At 40.7% G+C, this 25476-nt stretch overlaps 1 protein-coding gene across 2 annotated transcripts; it reads left to right on the plus strand.

Moving 5' to 3' along the window:
• Positions 1 to 3162: 3162 nt before the first annotated feature.
• On the plus strand, positions 3163 to 24603 carry zc3h4 (zinc finger CCCH-type containing 4). Of its 2 annotated transcripts, none has more exons than XM_042486391.2 (14): positions 3163 to 3498; positions 10179 to 10488; positions 10609 to 10716; positions 11239 to 11443; positions 11872 to 12020; positions 13660 to 13756; positions 13904 to 14037; positions 14245 to 14358; positions 15105 to 15216; positions 15452 to 15561; positions 16319 to 16788; positions 17546 to 17838; positions 17938 to 18180; positions 19563 to 24603. In XM_042486391.2, exons 1-14 carry the CDS (start codon positions 3419 to 3421, stop codon positions 21191 to 21193), a joined length of 4056 nt encoding a protein of 1351 aa, XP_042342325.2. In that variant the 5' UTR covers positions 3163 to 3418; the 3' UTR covers positions 21194 to 24603. The 2 variants fall into 2 exon arrangements, with proteins under 2 accessions (XP_042342325.2, XP_087935413.1); XM_088079287.1 differs by lacking the exon at positions 3163 to 3498 and adding an exon at positions 4389 to 4716.
• Positions 24604 to 25476: the final 873 nt, after the last annotated feature.

Consider the following 25476-nt stretch of genomic DNA (forward strand, 5'->3'; position numbering starts at 1 on the left):
GTATAGATTTCCTACTAATTCACTGTAATATGCAGAAACTTGTTGGACGTGGTGTGACACCTTTATCACCTATACATTCTGTCTGTGATTGAAGGATCAGAGAGGATCTGTATATTATATTGTATTATATCATATTAGTTTTATGCCCTCTATCATTATTATTATTAGTTTGTACCATGGCTTTATGCTTTGGTAAGTATTTTAAATATTTCATGTCACTTTTTAAACTGACCTGCTGTCAGCTGAAGCAGCTGCAGGTCAGTGTTATTTTTTACCAGTAGATGGCAGTAACATCTCTGTAATGTCACTGACTGATGCTGTAATTCAGCAGTCTGAATGTAGAACAGTTATGATCATAATATGCTGTCCTCACAGAAGACATTTTGACCCGTCACAGTGGGAACAACACAGGTGTAAATAATGAAACTAATGATGGCTGAATTGTATTTAGCTGCCGTGTGTAACATTTCCATCATTTTGTCTAGCTTGTATATTTAGATACCAATAAAATGAGTTAATTTATATATATATATAAAAAAGAAGACTTTCCTTTTCCTGCTCTCATGCATGAGCACTGGAAGATTAACTGTATACACTGTATGACAAACAGACACAGTAAAATTAAAAATTCAACTTAAGAGTTTGAGTTAAAGAGATTTGTTTACACATCTAATGATTCTGAGACAAGATGTCTGCAGGTTGATGACAAACATTTCTGCTCTATTGTCTTGTTTTAGAGTAAAGTGACACCTGCTGGTTGAAGAACTGAGATGTTGTTTTTTTTTACTTCAGTACAAGAAGCAATACCACACCGCAGAAATACCCTGCTATAAGAAAAAGTCCTGCACAAAAGACTTTGCTTAAGTTAACCCTTTAGTGCCTGCTTTAATATTACACACACTCCTATTGCTCTGCACACAATATGCGCTTTTCAAAATCAAGCTTTAAAGAATATTATACATTAATATTATTTTCTACTTTCATTGAGTACATTTTAACCAGCACCAGTTGTAATCATAAATATCAAATATTCATTAATTGTCAGAATATTAACCCTTTAAATGACAGGTTTTTGTCATGATGACATCATGTTTTTAGATTATTTCATTTTGATTTTTTTTCTGATTATCACAGCCTGGGATATGTCAGTGATTTGCAGCAACATTGATTGTGACAGTGCACCCAGTGGAAATAGCATTTATTTTCTCCATACGTCAGATATGGTGAAAATGACATCATCAGGTGGAAAATAGCAAAAATCATAAATTCTAAAGCAAAAGCCCAGAATGACACCCAGAAATGATACAATGCATGTTTTTATGCTTTGATGGCTGTGGGATCTTCTTATGCACAGCTAAGACTATCTTTCCATTTGAAAAACACAGAAAAGAATGCAGACAAAATTGTAAAAAAGGGGGGAAAAAAGCCTTTTTAATCCTTTAAGATCTTAGATATGGCAAAAAATAAAAATAAATTAAAAAATGCTTCTGTATCTACTGTAAATCCAATCATGTTTTCTTCCCTACAGGAAGTAGAAAAGGGTTCATTGCCCCACATTTTATCCTCTACTTTACGCCTCTGGCCCACATTCGCAGCTGGAGTGATCCTATTGTGAGACGGTCTCCAGTCTTCTTACAAGTATACCATACATGTATGTGTTGGGGAGTAAATGACATGTAATTAAACTTGTTGCTACACCAATTTGCTTCACTGCACCAGAGAAATTCTCCACTCCACTAACTCTCCATGATGAGATATTGATGGTGTCGGGGCACCACAGTGAAGATGATAGTATAAGAACAGGAAATAAATGTTTTGTTTATAAAAGGTTAATAGGTCAGTGTTTATTCAAAGAGTTGTTCAAAGAGAGTGTTTTGAGCGTTCAAATTATACTTTACATAAATAACAATTGTTCAGTTTTTTTTTCCTGTTTTAAAATGCAAAACATAATGGCAAGGAGCTTATTAATAATTTATAAAATGTTTAAAAAGTTGGCACATGAACTAATTGATAAAGGGGAAAGTGTTCAACCCCAAATGGACAGTGAAGATAGAAACTGCAATTTGGAAACTAAAGGTCATATTTTGGAAATAAAAATCATTAAATTCTATAATTTTAGCCTAGATACATCAGAAAATAAATGACAATTAACTAATTTTCCAACATATCTATGTGTGACTGCCCATTTAAAGGTGATCTACATTTTGCAGTAACTTGCTGGTGGTCCAGCTACATTTCTATTTACATTTGCATAATGATTCAAAAAGTAAAGTTACCTTTTTTATGTAAAAGGAAAATGTAAGCACTAGGGAGGGACTTGTGATTTTAATTTTGGCTAAGGAAAAGAGCATACCAATATAAAATAGTTGCATTTGGTATTTATTTTGGCAATGAGTATTAAAGAAAACAACACAGAAGCTGTAAAAACAGAAATTATTGATTTTCAAATTTCCAGCAGTCTTTGAACACAATATATGGAATGGATGCTTTCATCAGACCAAAAACATAACCACATCTGACCTTAAAGTAGTGATATTTCATCAAAATCACTTTATTTTCCATCTCATTCAAACATTTTTCCAAAAAATACATATTTGCACTAACTAGCATGCATGACAAGAATAACAAAGTAACAAAGACCGTTTTCTTTTTTTCAGCTCTAGGATTTTGTCTTTAACTTTTAACTTTCAAACGCCTAAGGGTCCCTTTTTAAAAAAATGACATCTAATTTATGGTGGAGAGAGGGTCTTGCATTTCCCCAAAGTCAAGACTCAAGGAGGCTGCAGCTTTTGGGAGGCAAAACAAAACAAAACAAAACAAAACAAAACAAAACAAAACAAAACAAAACAAACAAAAAAGGACGAAGTCACTTTCAAGCCACCGCTCTCTTCTGATAAATAAAAAACAGATACGCCTCCTACAGTCACAGAATATATTTTTCTAACATTTTCCTGAATTGCTTGTGTACTTTTACTGAAGTAAAATGAAATAAACTGTAATTATTTAAATAGTCTGATATAACTATTTGTTCTGCAAATGCACTTGCGAGTCAAACACGGGGGCTCATTTTACCCTTTCATTCCCCGTTCGGTAATTTCCGTGAGAAGCGTACAAGCGCATCATCCGTCATGATGTCATCTTCGGATAATCCCGCCCTCCCCCGCCCCTTTTCTCTCTGGAGAAGACAGTCGGCCATTTTAAGTCTGTCAGTCGTCATTTCACATCGCAACTGTAGGACGGAGAACGTCAGGATTCAATTTCATCATATTTCTCTTACAACTGTAGTGGAGCATTGCCTACTATGAACTGAAACTCTTCCTAAAATCAAAATCAAGTAGAACCTAGTGAAGTGACGCATAAGCCAGTAGTTTCCAGTGTCGAGTTGTAATTTTTTTGCACCTCAATGTAGCTAGAGGAAATGGCTGTGGAAAGCATGACTGTCCATCCAAACTCCCCAACTACCAACCACGAACACAACAGTCTCCTGACTGACGAAAGGTCGAGTAATTCTACAATCATATTTAAATGAAATTATTTTATTTGTCCTGTGCTTTTACACAAAAAGCCCGGGGTTTCTTTTTCTTTTTCTGTCAGAGGGATTAAACTCGCCTTTTCTGGAGTGCAGAGGTAAAGAACGCCATGTTGACACGACACCGCCAACTGGGAGGCCAAATAGCACCTGGGATAACGTTATTCCCCGTGTTTTATTAACGTTATCACAATCAACGATCAATCGACTCAAGACAAGCTGTTTGAAGGGAAAAAAGACGAGGTCGAAACAGCTGATTAATCACAATTTACCGCCATTGTCGCCAATTCAACGAGCATAAAGCAACGGTTATCTACTTGCCCATTGTTAGTTTAATATTAATTCAATTAATTGAGCGTGTTTTGACAACAACTGTAATGTCTCAGGTACAAAAATAGTCCAAGCGATTGTCTTATTGCTGACGACGGGCCTACTCTCAGGCTACCTTAGCAACATTAGCCTGTCGGCTAATGCTAGCAACGAATACATGAGAGAGAGCGGGTAAGCTAACGGCTAATGTTTTTGCTAATGGCGAATTACCATCGAGTCGTTGATTTAAATTAACTAATACTCTCTTACCGGCTCGGTGAATGTCAGTCGATCAGTATGGGCTAATAACTTATCTTTTAATATATTCGTTCCGTTGATGTAAACGTGTTGCATATTGAAAGCAACTTGTCGCTTACTTAGCGCTACGCACTTACAATAGTGCTCTGGTCGTCGTGTTTCTGCTTAAATAACACTCGCAAGAAAGCTCAATTCGATTCCTGACCCACCTGAGATTTTTTTAGGATTCCTCAAGTCTGATAAGTTAGTCGTTCTAAAGAATATTGATGTTTTAGTAACTACTTATTAGTTTTGTATCCGGTTAAATTAGCTAGCTCGTTTGTGCTGTCATTTGTCTAACATATCACTTTTATTCACAGTCGTGCCCACACTGACTCGTCCCAAACATCCACAAAAGTCCCCCAAAGACAAAGTGTAAAACGTCTGCAAAGCATCCCAAAAGTGTTTCAAGTCAAACACAAACTTCCCTTATCCCCCCCCAGTTGGCAAATGTGCTTTATGTTTCTCAGCTGGCCCCATTTATTTCCCACAAACCCCACTAGAGTCCCTGAAAGGTTAGGAGAGAAAAAAAAAACTCTTTCAATGATTGTGAGTGCAAAATGTGAAGAAACCCTGACACAGTAAGTATTCCCCATTTTAATCATGGCCCTTTGCTTATAGAATTAGTTCTTATGGACTCATCCACTGAGCTAATAATGTACCAAAGTGCATGGTAAAACCTGTGATTCAATCATTCTTAATAGATTAATGTGCTCTGTTGATCTTCTCACAGTTGTTTGCTGGTAGGGCATGTTCACAGATGTTACCATCAATTATGGTTGTAAATGGAAACTTGTTTGGCACAGTTTACATGGATGACGCACTGCACAGACCTGGATTTTACTGCAGTACATTAATTCTTGCGTGGGGTTTAATCAATAACTAAGACAATAACAATTTTCCTCTTGCAGGTCTGTTTAGTTTTTGTTGACTCACAAGTTCACCCTGACTTGACCTGTTAATTTCTTGGCCGAACACAGAGAAGTCTGTTTGCATTGTAAGTCTTTCCTCCATCAGGCACATTGTTGGCAGCAGGTGATGTGTGTGTAGTATCTGGATAGACCGCAGAGGCCATCGGCTTCTGCCTGTGGTGAATCCCAGCGACACTATTCATAAAAACCTGCTTCCATAATACAGTGAAATCCCTGTGCTATGATAGAGAGCCCCCCCATTGTTTCAGGAGAGTTTTCCTTGCCACAGGTCTGTGTGCCCAACAGGTTTGGGTTAACAGGCTGGCGTCGTAATGAAGTAGAGGAGTGACTTGGCTGTTGAGATGATACTCCTGAATTTGGGGTGTTTGGATTTAAAGTTGGTAGCTTGTGCAGAACAAAGAACTTGTTTGAGTTTAGAAAAGTGACGCCGGAGATAAAAAAAAAAAAATCTCTAATCTTTAATCTTAAAGGTCCAGTGTGTAGGATTTAGGGGGATATATTGGTAGAAATGGAATATAATATTATAAGTATGTTCTCTTTAGTTTATAATGTCCTGAAAACAAGAATTGTTGTGTTTTAGTTATCATAGAATGAGTCGTTTATATCTACAAAGGTGTGGGTCCCTGTCTGTCCACAGAATCCGCCATGTTGCACTGCCATGTTTCTCCAGTAATCTCGAACAAACAAATGAAAAGTAGCCCCCTTTACACTGTCTGTTCCTGGTGGGAATATTGCGCTGTTATGGTGACTCAGCATTCTGTGTAAAACATATGATGGTGGAATGGGGTGACAGAGTTGTCTCGCCTTGGAGCTGACAACAGAGATTGTAACAATGCCAAAATGGTGTCTATGTAAAAGGGACAGCCAGCAAGACAGGATCATAGGTGTGACAGGTGTGACGTTTTGAGGTCAGGTTATGTGTGTGAAGAAGGGACTTCGTAGTGGCTCTGTAGCTCAATCTTTGTGTAAAAAGGGCTACTTACTCTCGATAGAGCCAGTTATGTTTTTGTGTCAGCCACTGCAGTCAGCTGCCCCTCCCCGATGAGCAGTGGTGGAAAACTGTGGACTTTTTACTAATAAGAAACTGCTTTATTTCGTGTTTTTACTGGTTTTAATATATCTGGTTTGTTTGTTTTTGAGAGGAAGAGTCCTCTGCAGATGATTCGGCTCCCGCTAAAAACCTCCCTGAACAATGGACCCTCACTGAATTCTAACAGAGAAGTTTCAGCTGGTTGCAATCTGTAACCCTCGCAGCTAGATGCCACTAAATTCCCCTAGATGTTTCACACTGTTCCTTTAAATTATGGTGATGAAAAATGCAGTTTGATACTGAGCTTTTGTATTGAGCCAATATTGACTACAAACACAACACTATCTGTACATATTCATATTTTTGCAGCTGCTTTGTATTGAATGACCGAGGAAAGATGGTAAAAGTAGCTGGGAAAATTCAAAGTAGAGTGTAGCAAGTTTTGGGTTTCATTCTGGCTTTTGTCCCAGACCAAAATCAAATGAGCCCAAATGACAAGACATGTGGTTTGTTCTAGATCGTGCTGTGTAACAGGCAGCAGATAGCAGGTTGTTTTGCACAGTAGCAACCTCTTCTTTATTTTATATTATTTGGATAACAGCTGCAGAAAAGACATGCTCAGATCTGGAGGGAGATGATGTCTGGGTAAGGTTATACACACAGCTTAGTAAACTTCCCTCTTGGAGCAGGGCCCAAGTAGTTTCAGTCTTTTTAGTTGCTTAAGACTCATTAAAAACATTCTTACATTACCAACCTCTCATAGGACGTCCCTACAGTGTTCAAACATGATCATTTAAAAAGTAAAGTAAACTTTGAATTTGTTTCTGTTTTTTTTTTCAAGGATATAAAGTGATGAGTAGCATTCACTGGTAGCTGGAAGTTTCTGTATGGCCATATGGTCGTGGTGGTGTTGCTCTGCAGAAAAACATGTTGTTGTCGATGAAGCACAGAGTATTAAGCTGATTTTTTTTTTTTTTTTACTCTGGTCCCAGAGGGAGCTGGGGTGCAGAGGGTTTGTTGGGGTGCAGCATGCACATACAGTGCAGCTGACATTTTGCCTCAAAGCAGGTTTGACGATTCGCACCACCTGCTGTGTCTCAGTGCACTGTTTGCTCCTCGTAGGACAGAAGCAGGCAGCAGTGTGTCAGTGAGTCCTGTTCACATCACTCTGGCCTCATGACTCACTCCCAGCCCGCTGCAGACTGCACTTGCAGGCCTACTTTAGGTGTGGGCCTCTGGGACCTAATTATTCAAATAGGGAGAGTCAAAAACTTTGTCTCTTCAATTTTTATTAAAATTGAATCCCTATTCTAGCCTGTGCCACCAATAATAAACAACTTCTTGCCAGTAAAAATAGCAGAGATAACAATGTTGAAAATATGTTTGGTCCAGGGTTCCTGCAGATTCTTAAAAAATCGTAAAAGGCATTTGATTAATAAATCCAAAAATAAGTCCGTAATTTGTATTAAATTGTCTTTAATAAAAGTTAAAAAAGTCTAAAAAAAATGCTCAGACATGGGAAGAAAGATTTTATGAATTGTTTTTTTCAGATGTTGTAAAATCTCAAAATAATGGGTAACATATTTTCTTTGTTGTTAAATTATTTCCTTAACATGGTCATGATGGGAATTCAAATTGTGGAATCTCTCATGCAGAAAAAGAAACACAAAATGGCCAGAAAATCGTCCAGAAATACCAGATATTTCCCACATTTGTCTGCAAACTACATAGATACTTTAATGATAACATATGTTCGCTGTCTTCGCGGCTGTGTTCGACTCTAAAAATGATTATTTTTTCAACATTTAACATAGATCATCTGACTTTCTCTTTTCAAAAGTCATGTTTTATGCTACCATAAGTAATTGGGCAATATAAAAATGCCCCTCTTTAATTTTGGTTGTTAGAAAATTGGTCTTAAATACAATTCCAAGTGGCATTCAAATAAATCGTAAAAAGTCTTAAATCTACCTTGCCTTAAGCTGCAGGAACCCTGGTTTGGTCATATGTATGGCTGAGACAACTGGCACCGTTTTCTTTTTGTTTTTTTCCCCAGAAAATAGTGTCTGGTGGAGAAGGAAAACGCAAAACATTCTAATGTTTATGCATTGCATGATTATTGCAACTAATACGATTTTCCCAAACTGGATATATAACCATGACATAGTTTAAATTGAACAGCTTTCATTGCTGTTGAGCCCCCCCCCCCTTTTTTTCCCCCAGAGCCAGCAGTCGCTGCAGGAAAAGGCCTGCATGTGATCCATGTCAATTAGGATCTCATGGTTTTGCTCACATTGCCACACGTGAGGCCCCTGCCCAGACAGTTGACCCCAGTAACAGCACATTAAGAATTGCATGTGTCTCCCTTAAATATTGTATAGTGGTGTGTGTGCATAAATTTGTGTATTTTTAACTCTTCATCTTATTGTCCTGTGGCAGCTTGTTTGACTGATGACACTGAGTACGTTTACGTGCACAAAGTATTCTAGCTTTTGCCCTTATTCCAAAAAAGACAATACTCCTGCCACAGTGTATCCATGACAGCCCACAGCACTGAACATTAACAGATGAGAGGCTGTATGTCACAAACTGCGACAAAAAAAACAAAACAAAACAATTGCGACACATATTCTGAATTGGCTGTATACATGTCCAGATAATGATCCTAAAACCTGAATATTACCGACATATCCCACACGTCTTAATTGGTAAATGCTGAAGTTAGAAAATGTCCTAATTTGGAATATTTAAATGGAATATGCGGTTTACATGACCCACATCAAATTTAAAATATTGTCATATTCAGAATAATAAGGGAATATTGATGTGTATGTAACCATAGCCAGTGACAATCGGGTGTGTACAGGAGGCCAAACTGAAGGAATCTCTGTTATTGTGTCTTCAGCTCATTTGGATATTTTTGCACTGGTACGATTTTCAGTATTAGGCAAGTCTGTGTAGATATTTTTTCATGTGTCCTTTGTAAAGTGGATTTATATGTGACGTATGGCTCTCTGTGGCAGAATGTTTTTCTAAACAGGCAAACATCTGTGAGAAATAGAGCTGCCGTGTAAATACCCCTGTCAGAGTCACAGGTACTAACAAAAACACACTCTTGGATTTTGTGCACCCCTGACACGAATCACCCCGGACACAGTGTGTCAGATGTTCTCTTGAAATTCAAAATCCAAAGTACAGTAGTGCTATTTAGTAAAAGAAATCACGACAGAAAGCAAAATGTCCTAGAAGGAGAACGTTCAAAGAATTTCAGGATCCATTTATCAAAGATTGCTGCTCAAGAGACAGGTCACCTGAAAACCAAAAAATGTCTATTTTTCCTCTTACATGGCGTGCTGTTTATCAGTGTAGATTATTTTGGTGTGAGTTGCTGGGTGTTGGAGAAAACAGCTGCAGCGATGTCTGCCTTCTCTTCAATATAACTACATGGCACTTGGTATGTGGTGCTGTTGAGAATTTCTTTTTTTTTTTTTGGCGCTTTTAGCACCACAAGCCGCAACTCACACCAAAATAATCCAAATTGATAAACAGCACCCCATGTAAGGGGAAAATTATATATTTTTTTTGGTTTTCAGGTTAACTGTCCCTTTAACTTAGTTTGACTTTCTTAACTACGGCAGATATAATCTTTTTTTTCTTTTTTTTCCCCCAATGAGCTGTTACAAACAATTATTACACCTGCCTGATGTATTTCAGTCCAAATCATGCTTCAGTCAGCTTTTATATGTTAAAATGTTTTTTGATTAAATGATTCTTCATGAGTAAATAACTTTTCTAAACTCTGGTTTGACTGGCAAAACTGGAAATAATGTGGGGCCGCTGGATAGATAAATAATCCTTGAACTAAAGAGTTAATGTCAACCTTCCCAATCCTCACTGGAACCATTGGACCATTGGAAAAGAAAAAAAATTAGAAGCTAATTTTTCCATTGGTTTTTATAATTTTATTATACACTTAGCATTTGTTAATTTATGTCCCACAACTTAGGATCTTTCTGGAAGACTGAGCCCAGGACAAGATGAGATCTATAACTCCCTCCATGTGTGTTTTTTACACACACAGGCCAGAGGATGGAGAGCTGGAGGAAGGCGAGCTAGAGGATGATGGGGGGGAAGTGGAGGAGGAGGAGGCTGGTGGAAGGACGTCCACAGCAGCAGGAGGAGGAGGCGGAGATGGCGGCGATGAAGCAGGCGGAGGAGGTGAAGCAGGAGGGGAAGGGCCCGGAGAGAAACCTCGGCGAAGTAGGGAACGCCACGCCAGCAGCAACTCGGATGATGAGAGATCCCATAGACGCAAGAGGAAGAGGAAGAAAGAGAGGGATCGAGAGAGAGAGAAGAGGAGGTCCAAGAAGAAACGCAAATCCAAACATAAAGTAAGTGGAACTGAAACAGACCCACCAAGTTATTGCACGCTTAATCTAAAAAGATAAACCTGTGTCGGTTTATCTCCAACACTTAATCTCTGAAAATCTTTATGTTTCGCTCCCGCTCAGCGTCATGCATCCTCTGATGACGACCACTCGGACTTCAGTGATGACTCTGACTACAGTCCCAGTGAGAAGAGGAAGTACAGAGAGTACAGTCCACAGTATCCCCCTTCGGTAAGTCCAAAGAGCTGGCCTTTCTCTTGCGTTACAGTCTTGATCAGTATTTATACCTCCGCACCAGTGACATCTGTGGCTGGAGGAAATATGATTTCAGGTCACCCGTACACCCTTTTCTCATTAACACAAAATCTCAACTTCATCTTGAGCGAATTTCCTTACCTGACAAAACACACTTATGGCGATACCTCAAGAATTCCTACACTAATTATGACAAAATTTCAAACAGTGTCTCAGAGGATAAAATGATAAAATGCTGACATTTTATATCCAAGAGGTCAAAGGTCGGCTTCAGTGCGATGTCATAATGTTCTGAAAAACACTCTTCATGCCATTACTCAACAGGAACAGAAGGGGAGACATTAGGTCAGATTCTGAATTGGTGACACTAATCTCAGGTGACCACCTTGAAACTGTGCTGATTGTAGAAATCTTCTTTGCCACAAAGGGGGGAGATGTGTGTCAGGCATCCATGTTTTGTAATTTGTAGTTTACACATATACATTTACTTGTCTCTAGTCTCATGGGGGCTACGGCAGCTCAAAGAAAAGCGGCTACATGAAGATGGACAAGCAGAGCTATGGAGGCTACGATGACTTTGAAGATGACAACTTTGAAGGAGAGGACGAGGAGGACATGGCCGATGAAGACTACGACGACTTTACCAAGGAGCTCAATCAGTACCGCAAGGCCAAGGAAGGAGGAGGCAGCCGTGGTGGACGAGGTGAGTCCATGGCAAATGGGTTAAAGTCAATCAAGAAGAAAAAGAGACTATTTTTGTAGCATGTCAAATATTTGTCAAGCTGGGGTTTAATCCAGCTCTCAGTGAGTCTCAAACAGTAGATAAAGGGCCCAAACTGGAATACACCAGATAGCAGAATGGCATTGAAGGCCAGATGTTGCGGAAACGTCCTCCTCCTTTTCCTAAAGTACATTCATATGTGTATTTCTTTATTTAGTCATAAAAGGAAATGGGTCACTATGTGAGTGAAACTTGGTTTCAGACTCATTACTGTGAGTTTGCCCTTTAACCCGCTGTTCAGTTTCATTTTCATGTTCGTGGACAGACAAAGGAGCTTATTTGACACTTCCACAGATCCGTTACTGACTCTGTTGCTCGCTGTCGTTTCATTTGTCTTTGTGACTCTGCAGGGGGCAAAGGTCGCATGAAAAACCAGAGAGGCCGTGGAGGAATGAGGGGAGGGAGGAGAGGAAGAGGAGGAAGCCGAGGAAGAGGAGGTCGTGGAGGAAAGATGGGAGGAGACAATGACGATGGAGACGGCTACGGAGAAGACATGGAGGTGAGGGTTTTTTTGTTTTGTTTTCCATGTAAGATTTTAAAGTTTGAACAGGGCTCAGTGGGACGTAATACAGTAAAAAAAAAACAGTGCTAGCAATGGGCAACCACCATTTTTTCAGAGATCAGATATCAAACAAAAGCCAGGGACTTAATTGTATAAAGTTGCTGTGGGCTGCAAATTCAACACTAATGAGCAAGAGTGTCTGCAGCTCTAAAAAGTAGCATGAAAGTCAAGAGTACTTACTCTGCAGCAAAATCTGGGGACCAAAATGTCTGCACAGCACGTTGACTAGCAAAATATAAAATAGAAAACCTACTGTTGGACTTTAAGCAATCTCAGTCCACTGAGTGGTCTCCGACTGATGATTCGAGTCTCCGACTTTCAAGGGGCAGCCCTAGAAAGTAGTTGACATACATTAAGCGTCTGTACTGATTGTGGAAAACCTGTTACACATGGGGGCTGAAAACAACAACACCCTGCTCGTGCAGGCAGTGTAGCCCAGGCTGAAGTTGTTTTCTCTGAAGCTTTAATTAAGTCAGTATGTTTTTACGCACAGTTTAGTCGAGCTACGGTTGTAGCTCAATTAGGCCATTTCATTGGACTATGGTCCTTGTCCCAGTATACATAAGCACCAGGAGGAATCAGTTTTTTGATCTAAGTCTGTCCAACTTGCCACAGATGGTGGCGATATGCCCCCTTTCAGCAAGTTGCTGTAGTCTGAATCACGTAATCAATATTTATTTACAATAACATTGGGGTAGAAAACCGTTGTGTCATGTACATATGATTTAATAGCGCTGAGCAAACTCTACCTTAATACATTTGTTGTAATCCAATTAAAAAGGCCCACCTAAAAAGTAATCAGTATCAGTTTAAGTCCTGTCAATAAAGGAAAAATCCCCCAAAAATAATCTTTAAAAAAAACAAAACCAGACTTCCTTGAGAAAAACAATCATTTTACTGAACACTGAACAGTGGAGCAGCTGCTCTACTGCTGCGTCCATCAGCTGGTGTGGAAGGTAAAGAGGAGCAAATATTCAAATATAGTGCTCACTTAAATCAATGTTTAGCTGCGGCCTTGTACACGGCAGTACAATGTTTGTTACTCCTACCTAAACCTGACCCAAACCCCTTTGAGGGACTTTACGTTATCAGAGGAGCGGGGTGGCTGGAGTGTGACTTATAAATAAAATAAAATAAAATACTGCCTACTAAAATACTAAGTTGTATGTCCCTCACCTAAGCCAACATTAAAAACACAAGTCCATCCTCAGTGCTTACTTTGAAAAGAAATGCCTGACCCATTTTGAAGCACCCCGTTCCCCCTCATAAGTAACAAACAGTCCCTATCTCTAACCACCGAGGGAGGCTGGTGCAGCAACTAGGAGCATGCGGAGAACACCGAGTCCAGTTAAGGTCCGACTGAAGTGTTTACAGGACGGAAAAGTTGGACTTCCAATCACATTACATGAGTGTGTCAGTCCGACTTTGACACATTTTATTTAGTCTGATTTCAGTCAGACTAACATGTTTACATGCAGTTTAAAAGTCCAATTTTAGTTGGACTAATACATAAATTCTGCTTTTTCTAACAACATGTAAACGTACTGAGTGACACGTGTTGAATCTGTCCATACAGTATGGAGATGATGACTATGACAACATGGGGGAGGATGACTACGATGACTACTCTAAAGAACTCAGTCAGTACAAGAAGGTCAAAGACAGAGGCAGAGGTGAGTTTGCTCCTGGTTTGTGTGTGTGCCTTTATTATCTTGAAAAAAATAAAGTTTAATTTAGCTCACTCATCTTCACAGCAAGCACAGGCTTACTCTGTCAGTCAAAAATTTACTCACTCTCACTCTCTTTGATTTCTGCATCAGGAGGTAGAGGTGGCCGCGGGCGAGGGAGGGGTAAAGGAGGGCGCGGAATGATCAGAGGAGGAAGGGGTCGAAACCGCGGGAGAGGAAGAGGCGACATGGGCGATGACGACAACAACGGGGACATGGACAATGGGGTAAGGCTTTTGTAATTCTGTGATCATACGGGGTTCCTATAGATTCTTAAAAAGTCTTTAAAGGCATTTGGTGTATTAATCTCAAAATGCTAAGGCCTGGGAAGTAGGAATTTCTAGATATTGTTTTTTCTGACGTTGCACCATAAAATCTCAAAATAATTGTTAACATGTATTTTTTGGTGGTTTGTGTTTGTGTGTGTATTCCAGGACGGAGGTGGCTGCGATGGACCAGGAGCAGGGAGGAGGAATCAGAACGAGAAGCACCAGGATAAGAAAGGAAAGGCCATCTGCAAGTACTACATAGAGGGGCGATGCACCTGGGTAAATTTGCACAAATGTTTGCTGAGTTACAGTTTGGACTGTGGATAATTTGTGATTTTTGACACTTTTTAAGGTTGCTGGCTGCTTTCCACTGTATATCCTCATGCAAATGATTTTTGTCCATCCTCTTTACTCAGTTGCTTTTCCAAAGCCCCCCATGCTCAGTAGAAATTCACAGTGAATTTTGAAAATCAGAATAAGATTTACAACCAAGTAGGTTTTCCCTTACAAGGAATTGGCTTTGGTCTTTGGTGCATACATTAAACATACAATAAACACATTCAAGACACAGTCAAGAACATACAGAACAAATATGTGATTTGTACAGTTTTGTTTAGTAGGGGTCGGCAAATCAAAAGTTTGGACACTATGATCATTTTGAATGTTTTCAATAGGTCAAATGCAAATACATTTTCTCCAAAAAGGCTGTTTGAAGTTCTTTCAGAAGTTTTAGGGAGCATATCTACACAGCTACAAATAGCCTCAGGCAACAGCATGGTCTAATATGCAGTTGAACTTGAATGATTTAAAAATTTAGCCCCAGTGAGCTGTAGCAAGATGAGTTCAGCATGATGACAGTAACTCCGTAGGAACCATTCCACATAAAGGTTAACAAAACATTATAACAAAGCATGATTAAAACAGCTGGTGTTTTTTTGTTCATTTTATTCTCCCTGGTTTATAAGTTGTCTATATGCAGCTCTCTCTAACATGTCATGTTTCATTATGACTTTTTCCCTCTTCAGGGGGACCACTGCAACTTCAGCCATGACATCGAGCTGCCAAAAAAGAAGGAGCTGTGCAAGTTCTACATCACTGGGTTTTGTGCCAGAGCTGACCACTGTCCTTACATGCATGATATCCTTCACTGTAGACCACAATGGCAGACTCTTTATTAGCACAGGACAATCATGGATATATTAAAGCTGACAGTTTTTACAAGTGACATAAAGCAAATTCCATCTGACTGAAAATGTGATAGGTTTGCCTTTAGCTTATAAGGGTCAATTTTAGTTTTCTGTTGTGTTTATTTCTGCCTTTTTTTGCATGTGTGTGTGTGTGTGTGAGTGTTTCTCCTTGACTCTGGTGCTACGTGAATTCCCCTGTAAGCTGTTCCACACCACAGGTAACTGTGTGAACGGTGATGAATGCATGTTCTCCCACGATGCCCTCAGTGATGACACCCAGGACCTGCTCAACAAGGTAAGATCCTCCAACACTGCTCTCCCTTCTTTAAGCTATTTGCTTATCCTGCAGGGTTTTAATGTTTCAAAGAAAACATTAAGGCCTGTTGTATTAAAAAAATATAGTACATTTAAAGTTGTATGCCCCTCTTTTAAGCCATAAAAAAACAACAAAACTTAAGTTTCTCCTTTGTGTTTAAAAATTATTAGACCTACCTCCCCTTTTTTCACACCCCTCTCCCCTCTCATAAATAACAAATAGTCTCTTAGTAATATTTAAATATTCACTTCTGATCCTGTTCTAGTCAAGTCAGTTTTATTTAAAGAGCCCGTTATCACAAAACATGGTTTGCCTCAGAGGGCTTCACAGTGTACGACATCCCTCTGCCCTTAGGCCCTCACATCACCCAAGGAAAACTCTGAATTCTTCTTTATTTTAAATACAGTATATATTTTTTAAAAAGCTGTTTTATAGTAATTTACAAAAAATGATTATCGATGGTCGTGTCAGAGAATGTATGGTTTTGAAAATATGCCTCAGAGTCATGGAAAAGTCGTGGAAATGTATTAGTAAACTTGTGTATGAACCCAGACTCTGGACATTTACTCTGTCAGCCGAAAAATATTTTCTATGAGTTTTATATTTTCATTCAGGTTCTCTAAACTTTGTAAATGATACAGCTTGTGGGTGAAGGTGTTGACACAAGGAGCTCATATTTTACACCTTGAGAAAATATTTTGGCTCTAAACTTATCGGTGGATATTTTGTTCTCTAGATGCTGGCAGAGGATGCTGAGGCTGGAGCTGAGGATGAGAAGGAGGTAGAGGAGCTGAAAAAGCAGGGGATCAACCCTCTCCCCAAACCCCCTCCTGGAGTCGGCCTCCTCCCGACCCCTCCTCGGCCTGTTCCTGTCGACACAAACACAGGGGCCGGTGATTTCGGCGTGCCTGTGGCGGGTGACTTTGGGGGTCTTCCTGGGCCTAACCAGGTGCCCATTGCCAACAAAGGTCCCCCAGTACCAGGGCCAGTTCCTATGCCTAACCCGTGTGCTGGTCCCCCTGTCATTGGCCCTGATGGAACTCCCTTCCAAGGCATGCCCCCAAATCCGGGTGGCCCTCCTCCCCACATGGGCCCCCCACCTCCCTGTGGAGGAGGAGGAGGAGGTGGCGCAGGGAAGAAGATCCCGTCGCTGTTTGAGATTAAAGTCCAGCCGACGGGACAGCTTGCTCAGAAACTGGCCGTCAGGTAAGAAATCACAAAATAAACGGAATCGTTTTATATTTACATTATAGAAAATTCATCTGGTGACCTTATCAAAAATGCAACAGTCAAATAAGTCCTCATTAAGTCCTCATGTTTAAGAAACACTCCACAGAGACGTTTTTTGGAATATTGAATACTCTCCGTAGGCTTGAAAGGTGTATTTCTTGGTTTATCCTTTAGATGGCAGCAGTTACAGTGTCACTGCAGCCTCCAGGCGATGAGTGACTACCACTCAAAAATACAATTTTAGTTGAGTGTTTCTTTTAATGTAACCAACTAAATTACTAAATAATTCAGATCCGTAGCACTTCTAAAATAACTCTTTTAGGAGTGAACAAGTGTAATCATACAACAAAGTAATAGAAAAATAAATCCTGTTACAATTAACACTACAAAGTGGTAGTGGCTACTAAGTTTATGTTACTGTGTTGCTGTCTCCAGAAACAAATGTCAGTGCACTGTTTATCTGTAATAGGGAAATTTGGGAACAAAAAGTGGGTGCCATACTGTTTCCTGTATCATCAAAATAGAGGCTTAGATAATTTATAAAAGGAAAAAGTCCAGAAAACTGTATTTATAGTTCTTTTAATTTTATATTTAATATGATGTTAAATTATTTTAAAGATATTTAGCCAATTTGTTGTGCTTTCAAAGGGTTAACTCCTCCTGATTTCTCCCTTAAAGTCTCTTTGAATATCCTCTCCCTGAATCCTAACTCCTTTTGTCCCTTCTCTGTCAGGGGCCAGACTCCCAGCAGCACCCAGGGTCAGACTGCAGCACCTGGACCCCCAGGAGCCCCTGGTGCCCCACCCCCCTGCTTCCCTGCTCCCCCAGGCATGATGCCTCCAGACATGCAGATGGGGCCCCCCAACATGGGCCCCGGCGGACCGCCTATGATGGGAGGGTTTGTGTCTGGTGATGGCCCTCCACTTGGAGGTGCTATGCCTCCAGGTCCTCCTCCAAGTGGAGGAAACTTCTTCAATAACTTCTTCAACCAGGATGGGATGCAGATGGAGGGGGTGGTGCAAGAAGGTGAGAGTGAAGTTTAATAATCAACGATGCGATCACGTCATTGATGCCACAGTATTTTTGGGAGTTTTTTTTGTCCTGACACTCGCTGTTCCCCCTCAGGTGACAGCTACCAGGGCTTTACTGGCATGGATGAGAGAGGAGGGAACGTTGGGAATCAGTCAGGTGGTCAAGACAGCTCTGCTAATGGAGCGTCAGCCAATCAGGGAGGAATGTCAGTGCCTGACTTCCTGCCTCCGGCGCAGCGCGTCCTGTTCATGAGGATCCAACAGAAGCAGCAGGAAGAAGAGGAGAGAGCTCGCAGGATGGCCGAGGGAGGAGCAGAGAAAAGAGCAGACACTGAAGGTAAACAAAAAACATCTGCACCTGTGTGTGTTAATTAACCGTTAGGGACTGTTTGGCACATTTCATTCTTCATTGTTGATCATTTTGGCTGTGTTCATGCATATGGCATACATTTTGGCAAGATTGTGTATTTTTGTTGACTCTTGGAATTTCCAGCTCACCTTCTACAATTGGTCTAAAATACACCGTGTAAACAAAATAGTTACATTCATACTGTTTAGGTTTTTTTTTTTTAAATGCACCATATGAAACCCATTAACACTGCAAATTTTGATCCCAAAGTCATCAAAGCATAAAAACATGCATTGTGTTACTCAGAGTGTCATTCTGAGCTTTTGCGTTTGAATTTGTCATTTTTACACATTTTCTACCTGATGATGTCATTCTTGCCATATTTGGCATATGTAGAAAATACATATTTTTCACTAGGTGCACTGTAACAGTCAATATTGCTGCAATTAATTGACATATCCCAGGCTGTGATCATCAAAAAAACTACTTTGCAGGTAGTATATATTGGAAATAATTCATTTTTATTTTTTTCATTTAAAAACATGAAGCTCATTCCCACCGCAATTAGCGGGTGCACACAGGTGTTTTGAACAAAGGTCAACCTGCTTAATGGCTGTATTCCCACTACCACTGAACTTACCGCTGGAGAGCGAGTCAGCCTCTCGTCAGCTTGCCTGTGTGTGTGTCCGTGTGTTTCCATGTATGTGCTTGTCTGTTCGACGTCACGGACAGGCAGGAGAACAGGAAAACAGCAGACAGACAGCAGCAGGAACGGAGGTCTTTGAACACTTTTCAGTGGTTTCTTCTTTTTATTTATCTCTTACTCATTAAGTCCCCCTCTCAATCTTGGTGAAGATGTATTTGAATTGGTGTTTTAGCGCTGCATCAGAGGAAACAGACAGTAATTGCTGACGGAGTGTCATTGCCATTCGCCGGTTAATGAGCTGAAATTACCACGTTCACCCGGGTGTTGCGTTCCCATCACTGCCGATCGGAGCCGGAGGCGATAAAACCTGTGTCTGCTGCAGAGTCATTTGACCTGGGTGTGAATGCCGTTTGAACCATTCCCATTCCCATTGGGAATAGGCCTATAGTGGCATCATGACAAAAACCTGGCATTTAAAGGGTTGAAATTCTGAAAATTAATGAATATTTGGCATTTATGATGAGGACTGATGTTGGTTAGAAAAATATTAATGTATTATATGTATATATATAATTTTTTTTAAAGCCTGATTTTTGTCCGCAGAGCGATTTAAGTGTGTGTGTAATATTAGAGCGGTCCCTAAGGGCTAAAGATTCCTTCAGGGTTAATCAGTCTGGTGTGAAGTACATTTCCTAAACTCCTAAACACGTCTGTCCTTTCTCAGGTGACTCAGGGAACTGGTACTCCAGTGAGGACGAGGACGGCGGTGGTAGTGTGACCTCCATCTTAAAGACGCTCCGTCAGCAGACACAGGCTCCTCAAAAATCCGACGGCCCCCCGAGTGACCCTCGCCTCCAGAAGGCCTCTCCTGCCCACGCTCCGACGCGGCCGGCAGACCCCCGCTTGGCTCGGGACCCACGGCTAGCACGTTCTGCGGATTCGGCTCAGCTCTCCGACTCCGCCCACTCCATGCCCTCTTTATCCTCCTCCGGACCGCCCGCAGATCCCCGGTTAGCCCGGCTCGCTGCTGCGGTCTCAGCGGGATCCACCTCCCATCCAGCTCCTAAACCTGAGCCACCTCTGGTCTACAAGCCCCCACCGCTCACAACCCCGGCGGAGGAGGAGGAGACAGAACGGGTTCTAAGGGACAAGCCAGTGCCGGTCCCCCTGGACCCGCTCATGGGTATGGCCCTGAGGGACCCACGCTCACAGCTGCAGCAGTTCAGCCACATCAAGAAGGATATTGTTCTCCACATGCCGGCCTTTGCCAAAACCATCACATGGTCACCTGAGGATCTCCTCCCGCTCCCTATCCCAAAGCAGGACCTCCTGCCACTACCACCAGGCATCCCTCCTGTTGTCTCCGCCGTAGACCCCCGCCTGTCCCGCTCTCAGCAGCCTCCTCCTCATCAGCCCCCGCCCTCCTTGGACCCTCCTGCTGCCTCCTCCTCCCTCCCGGACTTTGAGCTGCTGTCTCGTATCCTGAAGACTGTTGGCTCCAGCCCGTCCCAGACCCCCTCCCCTCCTCTTGCCCCTATGTCGCTGCTGGGTCCCCCTCCCCCACTGCCTCTTCCACCTGCAGAAAAGCCTGTGGACCCCCGTGTGTCCCGTAAGGGCCCCACGGACCCCCGTCTCCAGCCTCAGAAATCAGCACTGAAGCAACCATCAGACTCTGTGCCTCCTCCTGTCTCCTCTACCTCTCCAGCAACAACATCTAGCTCCTCCCCCCCTACCATCGCCCCCTACGACCCCAGGCTGCTCTCCTCGGGTGGGGCAGGCCGCGGTGTGGGAGCTGGGGCACCAGGGGGCGCCAGCGTGCTGAGCAGCATCAGTCTGTATGACCCTCGGACTAACAAACCAGGCAGCCCTGGTACCAGCAGTGGCTCGAACAACTCCCCCAACGCAGCCAGCACAGAGTCCAAACCCAGTGACCCCCCAGCAGCTAAACCCAAGTCCAAGGAGCCCCTCTTTGTTCGGAAGTCCGCGCTGGACCAACCAGAGCCGGAGAAAAGTACAGAGCAAGGAACTGATCGATACAACAGCTATAACCGGCCCCGACCCAAGCCTGCACCCTCGCCGAACTCCACGGCGCAAGGAGGGCCCGCCGCAGCCGCTGCTGGAGGTCAGGGTGCTCCAGGAGCCGCTGGGGATCAGGGGCCAGCGGGGGTCCACAACCTCCCAGTATCCTCTTTATTTGGCGTGGTGAAGCAGGCGGCAAAAGCCGGCGGGACGGGTAGCCCCTTCGGAGGTAACAGCCCAGTGCAGTCCGACCAGGCAACCACAGAGCAGGACAACGGCTCGCTGAAGGACGTTTTTAAAGGCTTTGACCCCACAGCCTCGCCCTTCTGCCAGTGACACCCCACCTCCACCCCCGGCTGCCCGAAAACCACCATGTTGTTGGCCGTTGGCTTGTTTTAACATTTTTGGACACTGAACCGATCAGTGAATAAGAGAAAAAACGCGCACTGAGGCATCTGCCTGTGAGAGCAGTCAAGAAGACGAACTGACGTCTCACGACATGTTTCTCTCTCTCTCTCTCACACACACACACACACACACTTTACCACAGTGTTGCAGATTCAGATTCTATAAAAGACTTGTGGGTTATTATGGGAAGGGTTTAAAGTTTAATCTCTAAAGCTCTATTTTAAACAAACTTATTGATGTATAAATAAATGTATTCCCTTCATCTCAACGCTTAATGAAAACAGTTACTCAGACGGCAGCAGCAACACATTTATATGGAATTAACGTTTTAGCTTTCACAACTTTTTTCATCCTCTTCATTTCATTTCCTAAATGTTCTCCTCACCTTGAAAATGGTTGATGTGCTTGTCTGTATATTTTTTTGGACAGTCAAAGTTGGCAGCAGTTAAAAAGATTTCTCATCAGTTTTTTTTAAACAAAATACTTCCTATTTGTGGTGTTTTTGCGAGTAAATAAACAGCACTGAGGCAATTCTTTTGACACTGTTGCCTTTCAGAAACCAATGACCCTCTTTATCACTTCCTTTGCACATCTTTAACTGGTGCAAACTGTTAAGTTTTATCATATGGCAGACATTTTTTCATTATAATTCACAATTTCACATTTGCTGCAGATTGCAAATACCTGAACTTGAATCTATATTCAGCTTTTTTTTTAGTATTTATTTTTCTACTTCTTTGCACTGTCTGTTTGTGTCTTCTGAGAGCTGTATTAATGTTTTTATTGTCTGCAGCTCCTCCAGCTGCTCTTATACTGTTTCATTTCAGGTATTTAGCTCTTAGCCAGAACAGGTAACTCTACTGAAACAGGAAGTGATTCGTGGTCTTTCAGTACTGCCGCTCTAACCACTACTCAGCTGCTGCTCCTTCTCCCTCAGTTTTCCCCCTCAGCACTCGTTGATTTCACGTGAACATTTTAATTTTATCATTTCTGTGAAAGTTGAGAGCCTACAGTTCATAAATGACAGCGTCTCTAGCTGTAAAAGGATACCTCACTTGCCAAATGAACATTTGTGTGTGGAGTACTCACCCAGCTTTACCTTGAATTTGTGAAGAAAGCTTTGTTTATCTCACATGCCTCAAAGTGTGAACGGAAAACCCAAAAAACATTCTTCATGAAGTGAAGTAAACATCAACAGCAGAACTATATTCAAACATACATTCACACAACTCATGCAGTTTAATCCAGGTCTCATTTATCCAGTGGTATGCTCAGTGCTTCCCAAATACATGCATTTTCTCTGACACGTTAACAGTAGTCTCGTGCAACTGAGTAGCGTGTTACTCATAGACAAAGTATTTGAAACCATGAAGCAAAAATGCATGTATTTGGGAATGTCTGAGCATATGCGTGATAAATCAGACTGGGATTGTACTGCACGAGTCGTGTGAGAGTTTGTAAAAAGATGTTTTGATGTAGCTTTTCTGTTAAATGTGCGTTAACTTATACTCATGAAGAAGCTTTGCCTTTTTTGGTCCCTCTGTTCACTGTAGAGGCATGCAAGAAAAAAACATTTCTTCACAAAATCAACGAAAGTGCGGCAACTAATGGTTCTTTTTGCAAGTGCAATATTCTTTAAAGGTAAAAGAGATGGAAAAAGAGACCCTGCTGGTCTGACTGATGACAAACATCCTTCTCCGGTGGCAGATTTTATTTAGATGATGGTCAGCAGAGGAGAATGTGAAATAAGTCAAGAGTTTTTTTTCTCTGCTGAAAGGATTATTTGAAAGGTTAAACCTGTAAATAGTCAGTGTCAGTTGTTTTTTCACCTAAGTAAGAATAGGACACTTTAATTCACTCGTTCAGGATTCACCATCTAGCCTTTAGCTTTCAGTTACTTTGTTTTTGTTAATTGTTTTTGTAAGAATGAACAGGACTGCAGATTTCAGAGAGTGGTTGGTGGATGGAATCATTTGCTGCCTCAATTTGAAAGATTTTGGCTTTAGTGGCTGCTGACAGTGTGACAATCATAAACTAGACTTGGACCTAAAGTTCAATGAATGCATGAATCTTGCATTAATCTTTGCAGGTGCTTCCTCAGCTGTCAGTCTGCATAAAGAGAAACACGTTTAAATGTCACATCTTTACAGCTGAGTTTTAAGGCAACATTGAGGAATTTTTTTTCTTTTTGAGAATTTGACAATAACATCGTAATATTATGAGAAAAAAGTTGTAATTTTATGATAATAAAGTCGTTATTTTATAGTTTGCTGGCAGTATGCTTATTTCTGTAAGACAATATCCCCTTTCACATAATAATACAACTTTATTCTCATAAAATTATAACTTTTTTGCCCATAAAATTACGACCTTATTCTCGTAATATTACAAATTTATTCTCATAAAATGATGACTTCTTTCTCGTTAAACTACGACTGAATTCTCGTAATCCTTTTTTTCCTCATAATTTTACAAACTTTTTTTCTTGAAATTACAACTTTATTCTCAAGACATTCTGACTTTATTCTCAAAATCAAACTTTTTTTTTCTTTAACATGGCCCTAATCCTCCGTCGTACATTGTAATATAACCTGTGTTTTGAAAACACAAAACAGAACGAACATGATTTTTCTCTCAGGCTTGCAGCTAAAGAAGTGCATATTTTGTTAAGGAAATGTCAATTTAGGATGGACTTACAGTTCGAGAGTTTAAATCCTTTTTTTTTCCAGAGCATAAACAGTCAGGTGCAGCATGTGAATCAGTTTGAGGACGAGCACTTGTTCCCGTGTTGCCTGATTTCAGTGAGGGTTGCTGTCGAGGTGCTTCACAAAGTTTCCAGAAGTTGTCAGGATTGTCATCGACCGTCTTGTGTATAAATGTCGATCATTTTAATTTATTTTTTTTATACTTGGGTAAATATACTTCCTCACATGACCTTTGTTTTGAGCTGAATCATTTTAGATGTCAGGAATATGTGATTGCCGCTGGCCTCAGTGGGACGTAGGCAGCCTGTGACAGTGTGAGGAAAGGAGAAAGACTTATTTTTTTATTTGGTTTCGTGTGTAAAAGATTCAAACTAACAACAGATCCACTATTACTCCCTCCTGTCAGGTCGAGAAAAAGCCTGTTAGGAGGCTGAGTGTCAGCCATAGCAAGTGTGAAAGTTATTGTTGATTTGTTCTTTCCTTTATGGCTTTGTTGTTTTGTAAGTTTTTTTTCTTGCTATGTAAATTTGACCAGTATCCTGTCTTTGGAGGAGTGGAGTTTTCTAACTGTACACTGTAGGTGAGGTTGTTGAAGTATTTAAATAAAGTTGATACATGATCAACCACTTACAACACTATTTTCTGTCTTTTTATTACCTGAATTTATATTTCTGGTGCAATTTTGGTTTCGTATTCTCGCAGATCCTTATAAAGTCTTAAAATGCATTGAACTCTTTAATCTAAAAATAAGGCCTTAAATGTCATTAAAATGTCTTAAAAATGTTTTTCAGAGTCTTAAAAATGCTACAACACGGGGAGTAGGATGTTATGAATCTTTTTTTCTGCTATTACACCGCAAAATTTCAAAATAAATGGTAACATATATTATTATTAATAATGATGATATATATATATATATATATATATATATATATATATATATATATATATATATATATATATATATATATATTTGTAGATAAAATTCACTAAATTCCTCTTGCACTAATGCCATCAAAAAGGTAATATTTTATGTCACAATTAAGACTATTAGTACTAATAGTCTCCAACCTGAAGTAAGTAATGTCATTTCACGTTTCCTTTTTCATCAATTTTGGTTATTGTAAAATTGGTCTTCAATTTTATTACGAGCAGCAAAAAAAAGTCTTAAATCTAGTCTGCCTTAACCTGTGGGAACCCTGATTTCGTTGCATAAATAAAAACTCTTTTAACTAACATTTTTAAGCAACGTTTTTTTTTTTGGCATCATCCTCAGACCATACATTACATTTTTGTTCCACTTGCAGTCAAGACCAAAGAAGTTATCTCCATCTTTTATCCTGACAACATCTTTCTTTTCTGGGGTGTATAAATGTATAATCCTGTTATTTTTACAGTCTGTTGACAGTAGAGACAGCTAAAGATATGAAAGTGTCCGCGTCTGTCAGCACAGCAAGCTAAAAATAATCCTTTTGGTTTGATTTTGTTCCCCTGTCATCTTTAAAA

Source organism: Plectropomus leopardus, chromosome 6 (genome assembly GCF_026936395.1).
Source record: "Plectropomus leopardus strain MGB_pleo_1.0 chromosome 6, ASM2693639v1, whole genome shotgun sequence".
In the NCBI taxonomy this organism is placed as follows: domain Eukaryota; kingdom Metazoa; phylum Chordata; class Actinopteri; order Perciformes; family Serranidae; genus Plectropomus; species Plectropomus leopardus.

Bases quoted from the DNA above. Each gene is read 5' to 3' on its own strand.
- zc3h4 (XM_088079287.1), top strand. From the start codon at position 4,586: ATGTGCTTTATGTTTCTCAGCTGGCCCCATTTATTTCCCACAAACCCC. The intron at 4,717-10,178 runs GTAAGTATTCCC...TTACACACACAG, and splicing joins TGTGAAGAAACCCTGACACA to GCCAGAGGATGGAGAGCTGG. The intron at 16,789-17,545 runs GTAAGAAATCAC...CTTCTCTGTCAG, and splicing joins GCTCAGAAACTGGCCGTCAG to GGGCCAGACTCCCAGCAGCA.